This window comes from Hippocampus guttulatus, chromosome 18 (genome assembly GCF_054856545.1).
Source record: "Hippocampus guttulatus isolate MCC_2025c chromosome 18, RoL_Hgut_1.0, whole genome shotgun sequence".
NCBI classification, from domain to species: domain Eukaryota; kingdom Metazoa; phylum Chordata; class Actinopteri; order Syngnathiformes; family Syngnathidae; genus Hippocampus; species Hippocampus guttulatus.
The window spans coordinates 2353367-2367497 of NC_141278.1; the positions used below are offsets into that span (position 1 = coordinate 2353367).

Genomic DNA, 14131 nt, shown 5'->3' on the forward strand with positions numbered 1-14131 from the left:
AAATGGCATCCTCTTGTTTTGCTAAATGCGGAAGTCAATTTTGATGTTGAATGCCACCCCCCGCCCAGTCAAAATCAACCAGATATTGTAAATAGGAATACGGAACAATGCTGATAAATGAGTGTCCCGCAAATGACAGATCCGAAAAACGCCTTTTGAACTGGGAGTTAGGAAGGGCAAAGGCGTTGGTGGATCGGAGGCAAGATCATTCAAATAACAAGGAAAATGGCACAACACTTTTTAAAATGGTCCGTATTGATAACAAGATTTGGCGTTGTCCCAAAAATAAACCTCGTGAAAATGGGAACGTCCAGACTTTCAATCGCCATGCACTAGCTTTGATGGGATTGTTGTCCCTTCCAAGATGGCCGTCAGTTCGGCATGTGGGTTACCCGGCGTGGCCTCTCGCTATCTTCCTATCAGCGGTTCCAAATGCGTCGTCGGCAGGCGGAGAATACAGCGAGTCGTCGTGACATTTCGATTGCGTCTATTGGTTGAAACTGCCGTCGCTCACTTTTGTTCCTCCCGCCCCATGTTACAAGCCCTTCCCACTTGTTGAGTCCTGGAAGCTTCGAGTCGCGTTGAGCCGGTCTGCGCGCTTCCTAGTTGTTCTTCATCTTCCGGCCTTTGTCTTCTTTCAAGATGTTCGGCCAGCAGGTTCTCGTTCTCAGTGAGTAGACGCCTCATGGCGCCCGCTTCCTCTGTGTTACGGGACTTTTATTGTAGGCATTGGCTGCGACCCAGCGGCCCGCAGCACAAAGCGACCTGGCACGTGGGAGCGAGCTAGCTGTTAGCCGCGTTTGCATATCCCGCTGCGTTGCGGTCCGCCTGCGGCTTGTTCCATTTCCAGGAGTCCTGGAGGTTTATTCCCTCTTCGGTCCTTCTTCGGGGACCTGGTGGTTGCCGTGACCACACCCTTGCTAGCTGTCATTCGAACGTGTTAGCATCCGCGGGTACCCTCCTACGTCACTCGCCCACATTTTGGCTGTGCACGGCGTTGACGCCATTGGCGTGTTTGCGTGCACTTGGTCCCCTTTTGCCAAGCTGTGTCGGGAGGAGAGGTTCTCCGCTCCCACAACGCGCCTAGGGAAAATAACGATGATGAGTGGGAAGCCTTCAAATCACGACCATTTGGGGGTTGTTTCAAATCACGTTCGGGTGCTTCTCGATCACGTGACAGCCACTGTCTGGCCGCCATCTTGGTGGGCGAGATAGGAGGACAAGCTCCAATCTAAACGCAGACTAACTAGACTAGCAGCCCAACATCGCTTGCGCCCCCCCCCCTATGTGCTTAATTGGTCAGCCAAGTTCTCCAAGCTCTGAAGAGGATGAGGGTTAAATGTTGACAGAGGCTCGAGAAACTGCTTAATATTACTTCACCAATCAGTTCGACACTGCGAGTCTCACTACTGTTCCGCTCGCCCCCCCCCCAAAAAAAAAAAACGCCACCACAAGAGACCTGCTGTCTGCTATGCATTCTTAGCAAAACTCGGTCACCTTTGCCAATCTAAAGGAAAGGGAACCCCTCAATCATGCTGGGTAGCAATTGCTGAGGGCCGGAGTTGGCAACCCCTGCTCAAGACTGCATATTTAAAGATGCTCGCCACAGGCCTTTCCAAATGCAAAGAATGACTTGACGACTTGACTTGATTTGTCTCCAGACCAGAACGTTAAGAGAGAATCTGGGCGTAAAGTCCAGACAGGAAACATCAACGCAGCCAAGGTAAGGATCTTGTTTGTTCGTGTCTTTTTCTTACTGTGCGCATTAGAGGTTTGAGCTGCAACTTGATGAACGTCAATGTATCGTCACGAATCTCAGACCATCGCCGATGTCATCAGGACGTGTCTGGGCCCGCGGGCCATGATGAAAGTGAGTTATCCGCCGACGGCTTGGCGAGCGGCCCCGAGGCTGGCGGCACTAAGACGGTCGCGTGCGTTCACAGATGCTGCTGGATCCCACCGGGGGAATCGTCATGACCAACGACGGAAACGCGATCCTGCGAGAGGTGAGCCTGCCCACGGGGGCGTCGGCACGCGGTGCAGCTGTTGCCATTTGTATTGACTGCGTCTGCGTGGCGCCAGATCCAGGTGCAGCATCCCGCGGCTAAATCCATGATTGAGATCAGCCGTACGCAGGATGAAGAAGTAGGAGACGGAACCACATCTGTCATCATCTTGGGTGAGGCGCGCACGCGTGCGTCTTCGAGGAACTTAACAGGAAGGTCAAGACAGATTTTGACCTTTGTTTTGTTATCAAATAACGTAAACAATAATCACACTGTATCTGTATTTTGCTTGAGAAGGTTTGAACTTGGACCGAGAGAGAACTGTGAGAACATCTTAAAGGGCGATTTACACTTGGTGCAGTCATTTTAGGAAAAAAGAAATTGCGTCTTTTGCCTCTCATCCATTATTTTAGGAATGGAAGCCCCACGACAAAGGAAGGCATCACTGCGTGTCCCTTTTCAGTCGACTTGAGACTCAGGTTGACAGCGCACCTGAGGGGCCAAATTCTCTTGTCGTGCTGAACTGAGTTCATACCTGTTATTGCAGTCGATAAATTGGCTTTGATATGGATGAATGCGTCATTCGCCTTGAAAATTTCAAGATACGAAAGGTAAAAATAGAGTCTGGACTGCTACTCGCAGCGCTGAGTTTCCTGAACGCAACATACTTTTAGCTGCTCTGCCATTGGCTCTACTTGAGTATCATCCTGGCATCCCATCGGCTTAGAGGAACGTCTACCATGTTTGGGACATTCGCATGGGAAACGTGTCTCTACTTCGGAAAATTTTGTAAAAAAAACGTACAATTTTGTAAGTAGAGGTGCCGGGGTATGTTTATCAAAGTCTGCGGACGTCCTCTGTTTGCGGGCAAGCCGGCGAGATGCTGTCGGTGGCCGAGCAGTTCCTGGAGCAGCAGATGCATCCCACCGTCGTCATCGCCGCTTACAGGCGAGCCTTGGACGACATGTTAGAAACGTTGAAGGAGATCAGGTAGGACGCCCCGCCCGGGCGGGCTCAGCTTTCGTGTAATGAGCTAACGGCTCGCCCCCCTCCCCAGCGTCCCTGTCGACACGGCGGATCGCGCCTCCATGCTGAAGATCGTACACTCGGCCATCAACACCAAAGCTCTGAGCCGCTGGTCGGAGCTGGCGTGCGGCATGGCGCTGGACGCCGTGCTTACCGTGGAGATGGAGGACAACGGCCGCAAGGAGATCGACATCAAGAAGTATGCCAAAGTAGAGAAGGTACGCATCGGCGGCGGACGCGTCGCGCGGCATCCGGGCCACCGTCCCACCGCCTCTTGTCGGATGCGCCGCAGGTTCCCGGCGGCTTCATTGAAGACTCGTGCGTGCTGAGAGGGGTGATGGTCAACAAGGACGTGACGCACCCGCGCATGCGCCGCCTCATCAAGGAGCCGCGCATCGTCCTGCTCGACTGCTCGTTGGAGTACAAGAAGGGCGAGAGCCAGGTCAGCGCCGACGCCCGGTGGAACAACTCGCACTGAGTCGTTGACTGTTTATGCGCAAGAGTGCCGACAAAAGGCATTGCACTGTTTTCACCACGAGGCAAAAAAACACACACACATGGGCGCGCGAGATTGATTCAAGCTGCAACTTTTTTTCTTTTTTGAAAAAGAAAAAAAGTGGGGGGAAATTCCGACAGTGGAATGAGCAGCATCATTCTGACGTTGCGTTTTCAAGCAGCCCGAGCGAGTTCGTGGTCACGACCAGAATTGATGTGGCGTTAATTTGCCGTCGCTTCTGTAGACCGACATAGAGATCAGCAAGGAGGAGGACTTTGCGAGGATCCTGCAGATGGAGGAGGAGCATATCCAGCAGATGTGCGAGGACGTCATCAGAGTCAAGCCCGACCTCGTCTTCACCGAGAAAGGAATCTCAGGTGGGTGCGCGCGGAGCCGGACGCGCGGTCTTACTTGGAGGCTGACCTCGTGCCTCCGCCCCCTCAGACCTGGCTCAGCACTACCTGATGAAGGCCAACATCAGCGCCGTGCGCCGCATCCGCAAGACGGACAACAACCGCATTGCCAGGTAGCGCCCGACGTCGCAAGCGCTGGAGCGTGGCCACCTCGAGTCACCGCCGTGTTGTCACCTCAGGGCGTGTGGCGCGCGCATCGTCAGCCGCACTGACGAGCTGCGCGAGGACGACGTGGGTGTGGGGGCGGGGCTCTTTGAGGTCAAGAAGATCGGCGACGAGTACTTCACCTTCATCACCGAGTGCAAGGAACCCAAAGCCTGCACCGTCTTGCTCAGGGGAGCCAGCAAGGAGATCCTGGCAGTGAGCGCCGCCGCCCTCGGCGTGACGCATGCGCTTGGACTCTCCGCTTTTCAAACGTGAAGCCTTGTGTGCAGGAGGTGGAGCGCAACCTTCAGGACGCCATGCAGGTTTGCCGCAATGTGATGCTGGAGCCTTCGCTGCTGCCCGGAGGGGGCGCCGTGGAGATGGCCGTGTCCAAGCGCTTGATGGAGCGCTCGCGCGCCCTTGTGGGTGTGGAGCAGTGGCCCTACCGTGCCGTGGCCCAGGCCCTGGAGGTCATCCCGCGCACGCTCATCCAAAACTGCGGCGCCTCCACCATTCGTGTGCTCACCTCGCTAAGGGTACGGACGCCTCACCCCTTGAATAAACTCGACTCGCTCACTGCCCCCACAAAGCGGAGACGCTCCTTTACAAAAAAAAAAGCACAAACACAACCTCTTCCAATTTCACCGCTGTGCATCAGGAAGGGCTTGTTTTGAGATCGATGACTGAAGCCAGAGATTGGCGCGCCTCTTTTGCTGCAATCTCAACCAGTCTACGTCATTCCCGATTTGTTTATTTATAAATCAATCGAGCTTGAGAGTGGAAAATGGACGCTCCCCGTGTGTTCTTGACCGCGACAAAACTCTGTTGTGTCGCAATGCCCCCTTGGAGAAGGACTCTGCATTGTCCGACGTGCGGACGCTGCGTTTGCTTGCGAGGGCGTGATGATAGAATGACTTACTTGCTCTCGTTTCTCTCTGACGATTTAGCTTAGTTTCTCTGCCCGTAGCCTTTTGTGTATTTGATGGGCGTGTCTGTGTGCCGGTGTACAGGCCAAGCACACGGCGCAGGACGGCACCTTGTGGGGCGTGGACGGCGAGACGGGTTCTCTGTGCGACATGGCTGCCGCCGGCATCTGCGAGCCCCTGGCCGTCAAGGCGCAGACGTACAAGACGGCCGTGGAGGTGAGAGCCGGCCGGACCGGGGCCCGAGCGCTCGTCTTTCACCCCGCGCCGTTCTCACCCCCGTTTCTCTGCAGACGGCCATCTTGTTGCTGCGCATCGACGACATCGTGTCTGGTCACAAGAAGAAAGACAAGGAACAGGCCACCGGAGGACCCGGCGCCGAATAAATTCAGCTGGCCACTCAATAAAGTTCCAAATCAAAGCCCCGCCTTATTTCTTGGAATCGTTGACCACGCTTGTGTAGAGAATGGTGGATGTTTCTTCCAAAGACATTCACCGCATAGAAAGATTGGGCTCTCGTGCGTCAAAACAAGGGGGGGGGGCGCCAATCGGTTATTTAGGAGTGATGGAGGGTTTCAAACTTTGACTCAAGTGCGGTTTGGTGCGCCTGAATATATGGTGAAACAGGTCATTCTGAGCTTGGGCTCGTTACTATCTTCACTCAGCGACGTGAACGCAGCTCACGTGACGAGCGAGGCGTCTCCTGGGGGCGCGGCTTGTGCGCCCAGCTGACCTCTCGGTAACACACGTGACAAGTCACAACAATGATGGCGGCCGCGTGGCTTCTGTGCGCCGCCTTGCTCTCTTTGGCGTTTTGTTCCTCGGGGGCGGCTTCGTTGACCAGACATGTAAGGCGAGTTCTCGAACACGACGCGGCTTTTAATGCGTCAACATTTTGTCCTGATCGAATCGAAAAAATGTTTTCGGCTCGCAACCACGTCAACATTTTGTCTCGATCCAATCGGAAAAAAAAAATTCGGCTTCAACCACGACAACGTTTGGTATGTACTTGAACGAACTGGAGCGTCTTTTCGGGGCGGTTGATACCGAGAAACTTGTCACGTGATGTGAGTGACGAGAGAACTGCTGGCTGGTGACGCTATCGATTGCCTGTGGAGTTGACGACGCATGTGGCCCGCGATGGCGTCATCGGCCGTCTGTCGGGTCTCTGGTAACGGTGGATTGTGAACATGTCGCCAGCTGTCGGTGGAGTTGAACCCGGGCGCGCCCGCCCCGCACGCCGGTGGCGACCTTCTGCACGTGAGAGCGCTGGGCGACAAGGACACCCTGCACTTCCTGTTCTGCAGTCAGGGGGCCCCCACGCTCCTTCTGGTCCACACCAGGGTCACGTCCTCCTACGTCTCGGTGCGACCTACGCCTCCCGCGTGACGACATCACGATTGCTTTTGGGAGCGCTCCAACATGTTGGTCGTCTTCTCAGGTGGACTGGCAGCGCTTCTTAAGCCGCAATGCCAGCGGCAGCCTGCGGGTGGAGCCGGTGAGCAGCATCGTGTCCAGCACGGCGCTCGTCTTCAGCCGGGTCAGTATCCGCACCGGTTGCGTTCTCACGCGTCTTCCTCGTCGTCTTCTTAGTTGAGCTAGACGCTCAGTGGCAGTGCGCATATGGACAAACACCGGGCCGGTTGTCGTCCATTGTCAGGCTAACGTTTTGGACCGGCTATCAGTGACTTAAAGACCTACATTGACTCTCGCATCAGAAGCCTGTGGAGGGTGGGGCCAAGGGGGGCAGGCCCCCAGGCACGCACCTGAGCGGGGCATCCACCCAACCCTGATCACTGCATCGTACTACCTATGGCGGCACCCCTTCTATCTACCTGTGTGTTCATATAAATCCCGCGCTTGGCAATTCAAATTCAAATAGCACGTTCGTAGGACATCTTTGCCATGTTATTTCAGACCAAAATCCACTGCTCAAGCTTCCTCCACGAGGCCTCGCAAGTCAAGACTGCACTGCGTAGTTGTGATAACGTGTTCTTTGTGTGTGTGGGTGCATTCGTATGTGTCAGCTGTTGGAATATGATGACGTCAACAACACGGCGGAAATGCCCTATGAGCTTTTCCCGGCCTACCAGCTGCGTAACATCACGTGGTCGGCGATGGAGCTGTCCGGGGCAGCGGCCCGACTGTGTGGCGCCGTTGCCCAGGGTTCCGTTTGTCTGCACGTAGGTCTCTCTCTCTCACACTACACACACACACAAATCCCTGCATGGTTCCAAGGGAGTTGGGAAAAGGGCTGTTGAATAGACAGACCTGAAAACCTGGATGCTTATATCTATATTTTATCATTTGTATTTATGTATATACTATTTGTTCTTCTACTTCTCCCTTTCATAATTTTGCTGCTGTTAATTACAATTACAATACAATACATGCTGATTGGGAATTTCTCCATTGTGAGACAAATAAAGGTTTTCTTATCTCATCTTATATTAAAAGTGAATAAATGCAAACGTCGTCGCCGCATTAGCAAACGTTCCTAGACTGATAATGTCATCAAAGCGTTGCATTTGTGTTGCTGGGCAGCTCTCTGTGTTTGATGGGGAGGGGCGTGACGAGATATGGCCCCGCCTCCTCCATACGGCCAACTCCTCCCAGGTGGCCGTGCAGCTGAACGGCCTGTTGCCGAGGTCGCAAAGGTCACGCTTCCTTTTGGAGCTGCATTCGGTGGGCGGAGTCTATCCCCTGAACACCGTTAGGGTACATCGCTCCATCGACGACGAGTTCACGCCATCCATCTTCAAGGTAGGCCATCTTTTGGGGGGGGGGTTCTGTGGTTCATAGTCAGGATTGTCACCAAGCGTTAACCTCTGCCCGCTCAGGTGTCCGAGTGGACGTCTGGAACGAACGAGAGCTCATGCGACGGATGCGGCTTCGTCCTGTGGAAGCAGGTAGCCTATCGGCATTCTCCGCCGGCTCTGGAGGACGCGTCACCGTGCCGTCACACGGAGCCGCGACGCCAGAGCGGCGGGGCTTTGGCGGAGGCCGGCGGCCTGGCGCTGGCCTTCTTCACCACCGAGGGTGACGAGCCGGACGGCGTCTTCGGACTCAACATCAGCTTCGGCATGGCCGGGGAACCTTTCTACGATGCCACCAAGTTCCTGAGCTGGTTGGTTCTGCTCTACTTGCTTTTATCCTTTCAATGACGCTTGTCTTATTTTGCGACAACTTTTCTATCAAACTTGGAATGCGACTCAGGCGGCCAATGTCGTTGCACAGCAAACGGGAAGTGCACCATCAAATCTGACAACAAATGTAGAAACGGAACCATTCTACTCATTGTTAACGTTGGGCTATTCATGCTTCCTTTTCAAAAAATAGAGAACAGTAAATCTTTTTCTTGCAGTACAGTATTCCATTTTTCTTGTCTTTGTCACCGTTCTCCCAAAACACTTTGTTGGTATTTTTTATTAGACTTTTCAGTCGACACCTTCAATTGTGCCGTGAGGGAACTCGTGCTGAATGAATCTGGTTTTGTTCTATTGTTGTCTGGCAGGACGGCTTTGGTCGGCGTCGGGCTCCCCCCCTCAGACACCTTCTCCCCGCTGGTGGCGGCAATCATGGCAGTCGGTCTTGGCGCGCCGCTCATCATCCTGCTGATGGGCGGCGTCTACGTGTGCCTACGTAAGAGATCGGTGTCCTCGGCAAGCGGCTACGAGCCCATCAACTGATGGCTGCCGGACAGCAAATCATATCCCTGAGACTCTTTTATAGTTATCTTTTATTGATTTTATTGTTTCCTCTGTCTGATCTTCCACTGACCAATTTTTTTAACAAATAAAATGATCATGTTGATCCCGAAAAACAAGTCATGACTGTCCAGTGTCAAACATGCCTAGGGGCTGGCTGAATGCAAGTGACTCCTGCTGACCTGAATTGACAAAATAATTCACAGAAATACATCCGCGATTTCCTTGGCGTTCACAGATTTTGAAATGTATTTGTGATTGTTACGTGTTTTTCAGATTCACACATACATTCCCGATTTTCACTTTCTTTTTTTTTCTGAAATGACACCACTGTGGGTTGAAGGAAGCAATAACTAGGCTAGTGTGACGCAATCTCCGGGGTTGTCATTGTCCGCCGACGTGGTGTGAATAAAGTTTTGAATATTGGTTTCCTGACTGGTTCTCTTCGAGTGCGATGGAGGACACGCGGATGAGCGACAACGTGGACGCCACGAAAGTTCTACAAAGGACCCCAAAGAAGAAGGAAAAAACTAAGCGGGTCGCCGACGACGACGAGTACGACGACGAGGTGAGGAACCAACGCAGCTCGAACCGCAACTGGAACTGGTCTAGCTAGCAAGCGGGCTACCCGTTAGCGTAGGAATCGGAAAAGTCAACCAAAGGCTTCAGACGGTGCCCATTCGGAGCGGCTCGGTCGAGGGTGGCTCCATTTCAGTGCCGGCCCAGCTCCACTCGAGTCCACTTGAAACGCTGGGAAGAAAAATAAATACTGTACGCCCAAATTAAAAACTAAAAGAAAGAGAAAAAGTCTCCACACAAGGTTTACGACAAGCCTTTGCGTGGAACATATTCACCCCCAAGTTACCTTTGCTTACGTGTTCCAACTTGGACTCATTTTCAACACAGTCTGAAAGTGTGATGAGACGCACAAACTCTGCGATCTGTCGCACGTTTCTTATGGAAGATGCAGAATGTAACTAGACACAACTTCGAGGATGTTCCTCGAAGACGTTTGAGCTTTCCTCCGAGTAGGCGTCATCAGTGCAACAAGAGCCTGCAACAAGGCTCGGCAAAACAGAGCAATCGCCGTCACTGAATTATCAAAATTGTTGAAATGAGCTGACCGAATGACAATATAAATTACTGTTCGTCGGAACCCGTGTGTTTGCAGTAAGATGTAACGAGATCACTCGGAAGCTGTTCAGCTCACGATATGCATTCTGCGCATTACAACTTCTTCCCAAAGTATTCATGGGGGTGGCGGGAGATATGTTGAATTTGTGCAGCAACCCCGTAGGTGACGACGATCCCGCAATTGTACTGTGCTGTTTACGTTGGACATGTTGCAGATCTTCAGCATCCGCATTCGTGACAAAGAGGAAGACGGGGAAGAGTCAGGGAGTGCGGAGAGTGTTTTTTCAGGACTCGAGGATTCGGGGAGTGACAGTGAAGAGGAGGAGGATGAGGGTGGTGATGGCTCAGAGAAGGATGAAGATGATAAAGTGGAGCAGGTAGCATTGGTCGTCGTTCTCCTCATTGCATCTCCCGTGGCTATTCGTCACTTCTGTTGCGTGCCGACGTGCAGGATGACCTCCGGGACGACGGAGGCTGCGAAAAGAAAGAAGAGTATGACCTCGACTCATCAGACGAAGAAGTGAGATGTTTTCCGAATGCCTTCCGAAACACCAGAAATGGTTTGTTGTCGTCAATATTGAGGTTGAAGCCGAGCGCGCTTTGTATCGGGATGAAGGGCCGCTGAACCAAGTGTGCCAGAGCAGCGCGTCGCAGCGGGGTTCAAAGCGCTCCAGTGACAGCCTGCTTACGGTCTTGGGGAAGAGTCCGTGGGAAGCGTTGACTAAGATAGCTACTCTGTTGGTCACGGGCAGGACATCAGGAACACCGTGGGGAACATTCCCATGGAGTGGTACAAAGACTTCCCTCACATCGGCTACAATTTGGATGGAAAGAAGATCTACAAGCCCATCAGAAGCAAGGACGAACTGGAGCAGTTCTTGGATAAAATGGAGAACCCTGACTACTGGTGAGACACTGGCCTCAGAGCTTCGGAGCCGCGAGACGCGAGCGACGCTAACGTACGGCTTGCCCGCAGGAGGACGGTTCACGACAAGCAGACGGGAAGCGACATCGTGCTGTCTGACGAGCAGGTGGAGCTGGTGAAGCGCCTGCAGAGAGGACAGTTCGGAGACGTCAACTTTGACGAGTTCCAGGTAAGGCGCCGGCAGCTGTCCTTCCCCTGACCGCCCGCCCCTTTGGTTTGCCTAGCTAACGCGTGCCCTCGTGCCCCTCAGCCCTCGGTGGACTTCTTCACCAAAGACGTGATGCTTCATCCCGTCACCAACAGGCCAGCCGACAAGCGAAGCTTCATCCCATCGCTCATTGAGAAGGACAAGGTAACCTCGACTCGCGCTCGGAGACCCCGTCCGACGGCACGACGACGACGACGCCTGCTCTCGGCCTTCAGGTCTCCAAGCTGGTCCACGCCATAAAGATGGGCTGGATCAAGCCTCGCCGCGTGCGGGACCAGGGTAGCGGCCGCTTCTACGACCTTTGGAGCAACGAGGACTCTTCTCTCGCGGCCCAACACAGGATGCACCTGCCCGCCCCCAAGATCCCCCTGCCCGGCCACCACGAGTCCTACAACCCCCCGCCGGAATACCTGTTCACCGAAGAGGAGGTACGTCCGCCCGGCGCTCCGGCCGCCGCAGGCTCGCGTCACAACTGCGCCTGACCTTGTCCGCAGCGCGCCTTGTGGGAGCAGCAGGACCCCGCTGACAGGAAATTGCCCTTCGTTCCCGCCAAGTTCTCCAGCCTCCGACAGGTTCCGGCCTTTCCTCGTTTCATCCATGAGAGATTTGAGCGCTGCCTGGACCTTTACCTGTGCCCCCGCCAGAGGAAGATGAGGGTAACGCCCCCTACGCGCCGCCGGTAGTGGCCGAGCCGCCCGCTAACGCTCGCGTCGTCTTTCCGCAAGGTCAACGTTGATCCGGAGGATCTCATTCCGAAGCTTCCTAAACCGAAAGACCTGCAGCCCTTCCCCACTACGCAGTCGTTGGTATGCAAGCGCACAGACGTGACTCCATTTGTGTCTGAGCAGGCGCACTTGAATTCGACACTTCTGTTAACCACACACGCAGCATGACTGGTGTGCCAACCTGTGTTCAGGTTTATCGCGGTCACAGCGGCTTGGTTCGCTCCATCAGCGTTTCTCCATCAGGACAGTGGCTTGCATCAGGTAGGTGGGAAAAGGGGCTCACCCGCCGCAGAGAGGGAGGAGCATCGTTGAGATTTGAACCATGCTGCTTCGTCATCCAGGACTGAATATTCTGATCGGGAACCTTTTTTGTTGTGTAAAATATATCGAAGCGACGGTGAACATTTTTCAGATGCGCACACACGCCGGCTCAATGAAACAACAGGCCTTCCTTTTGAGCTGCGTGTGACGCCACGGTCATGTCCATGCGTTCCTATTCCTGCCATTGACCCCCCCCCCCCCCCGGTCCATGCATTAACTTGGGCGGGACCAGCATCGGTGCCACGCTGGTGCGTCTATGCGAAGGGCTAGAACGAGCTGGAAGTACACGTGCCGGTGTCTGTGGTTGTTATACCGCGGCAGCCTTGGGCAATTCTGGAACTAGCAGACTGCTTTGTTTGTTTCTTGAACTTTGACAGCTGTTGTGTAAAAGTGTGTTCTGAGTGGACCGGACAATATTTTCTGTCGGTTAAATCCGGAGTCTATCGGTTCTGGGTCTGTTCAAGTGTCCGGACTTGACTCCGCCTGCTTGATTTTTGCTGCAGGGGCTTCTCGAGTCTTGAGACTTGAGACGCGCCCGCGGCCAAGTGACTTTTTGTAGCGGCTCTTCTGAGAAGGTGTCTCCCCTCTTTCAGGAAGTGACGATGGCTCGGTCCGGTTCTGGGAGGTTAGTTCCTCTCGCTGCGTCAAGGTGGTCCAAGTGGGTGGAGCTGTGAAGTGCGTGCGCTGGAACCCCAACCCCTGTGTGTGTCTCGTGGCCGTCGCCCTGTAAGGACACGTCGCCTCCGCCGCGGGCAGCCCGGCACGTGCACGCGCCCCCTTGGCAAAATGGCTCTTTGAAGCCCAGACGCGTTCGCTCTCTCCGTAGGGACTCCCTGGTATTGATCGTATCGCCGTCGCTGGCGGAACGCCAGGTGCTTTTGTCCTCGGAACGTCTGCTCGCCGCTTACCAGGAGGCCGAGTCTGCGGAGGCCGCGGGGCCAGTGAGCTGGTGCGACGTGGAAGGCGAGGAGCACCGCCAGGGCTTGCGCCTGAAAATCCGCCATCCCAAAGTGCGACGCTCGATCCGGTGAAGCGCAGCGCCGTTTTGTGGAATCCTTTATCCTCTTGACACCATGGCTTCCCGTAGGCCGTCAAGCAGCTAGCGTGGCACGCCAAAGGGGACTACCTGGCCTCGGTCATGCCGGATCACTCCAGCCATCAGCAGGTGTTCATCCACCAGCTGAGTACAAGAAGGAGCCAGAACCCCTTCAGGCGCAACAAAGGCCTGGTTCAGTGCGTGTCCTTCCACCCCATCCGGCCCTACTTCTTTGTGGCCACGCAGCGCAATGTCCGCATTTACAATCTGGTGAAGCAGGAGATGACCAAGAAACTGCAGGCCAACTCCAAATGGATTTCCAGCATGGCAGTCCACCCCGGAGGTGAGTCGCCTCGTATCTTGCGTGCCGCTGAGTTTCCGCGCGATATTTGATAGCTCTCTCTCTCTCTCTCTCTCTCTCTCGCAGGTGATCACGTGATTTGCGGAAGCTACGACTGCCGACTCGGCTGGTTTGACTTGGACCTCTCCACCAAGCCTTACAGGATGCTTCGGTAGGTAGCAGCTAGCGTGTCCGCGCGTGCCCGCTCTTCCCGGCTCGCTCTCATGGCGGCGCCGCTTCCCATCTACAGGCACCATAAGAAAGCAGTGAGGGCCGTCGCCTATCACAGACTTTATCCGCTCTTCGCCTCAGCGTCCGATGACGGCTCCGTCATCGTCTGCCATGGGACCGTTTACAAGTAATCGCGCCCACGTTCACTCGCACAAAGATTCCAAATTGACACACGCACGCTAAATCGGCCATTCTTCTTCCTTCAGTGACTTGCTGCAGAACCCGCTCATTGTTCCAGTGAAGGTTCTGAAAGGTCACATGGTCATTCATGAGCTGGGTGTACTGGATGTGACCTTTCACCCCACACAGCCTTGGGTCTTTTCGTCCGGTGCGGATTCCACCATCCGCCTCTTCACCTAGTGGCCCGCCCACCTGTCAGTCATTGATTGGTGTGCAATATTGCTTTTCGAATAAATGTATTTTTTTTGGTTTCTTTTCTCTTTTCCACTCATCTCGATCCTTGCCCATCGCAGTGCAAATGCTCCCCACTCAATCA

General features: G+C 54.3%; 3 protein-coding genes across 3 annotated transcripts; all 3 read left to right on the forward strand.

Moving 5' to 3' along the window:
- The first annotated feature begins 506 nt into the window (after window positions 1–506).
- On the forward strand, window positions 507–5429 carry cct3 (chaperonin containing TCP1, subunit 3 (gamma)). Its single transcript, XM_086137328.1, has 14 exons — window positions 507–670; window positions 1662–1723; window positions 1820–1870; window positions 1944–2006; window positions 2083–2179; window positions 2879–2996; window positions 3064–3250; window positions 3325–3474; window positions 3773–3905; window positions 3973–4054; window positions 4121–4301; window positions 4376–4621; window positions 5096–5227; window positions 5302–5429. Exons 1-14 carry the CDS (start codon window positions 643–645, stop codon window positions 5392–5394), a joined length of 1623 nt encoding a protein of 540 aa, XP_085993454.1. The 5' UTR covers window positions 507–642; the 3' UTR covers window positions 5395–5429.
- A 292-nt stretch (window positions 5430–5721) lies between these two features.
- On the forward strand, window positions 5722–9143 carry glmp (glycosylated lysosomal membrane protein). The gene is made up of 7 exons (XM_086137114.1): window positions 5722–5856; window positions 6209–6373; window positions 6450–6548; window positions 7036–7191; window positions 7553–7771; window positions 7849–8135; window positions 8523–9143. The coding sequence occupies exons 1-7, from the start codon at window positions 5773–5775 to the stop codon at window positions 8695–8697; spliced, it is 1185 nt and encodes a 394-aa protein (XP_085993240.1). The 5' UTR covers window positions 5722–5772; the 3' UTR covers window positions 8698–9143.
- Window positions 9118–14063, forward strand: bop1 (BOP1 ribosomal biogenesis factor). The gene is made up of 16 exons (XM_086137113.1): window positions 9118–9283; window positions 10065–10226; window positions 10301–10369; window positions 10602–10756; window positions 10826–10943; window positions 11025–11126; window positions 11198–11410; window positions 11477–11638; window positions 11708–11788; window positions 11899–11968; window positions 12622–12754; window positions 12855–13038; window positions 13116–13407; window positions 13492–13576; window positions 13655–13762; window positions 13842–14063. The coding sequence occupies exons 1-16, from the start codon at window positions 9170–9172 to the stop codon at window positions 13993–13995; spliced, it is 2202 nt and encodes a 733-aa protein (XP_085993239.1). The 5' UTR covers window positions 9118–9169; the 3' UTR covers window positions 13996–14063.
- The last annotated feature ends 68 nt before the right edge of the window (window positions 14064–14131 follow it).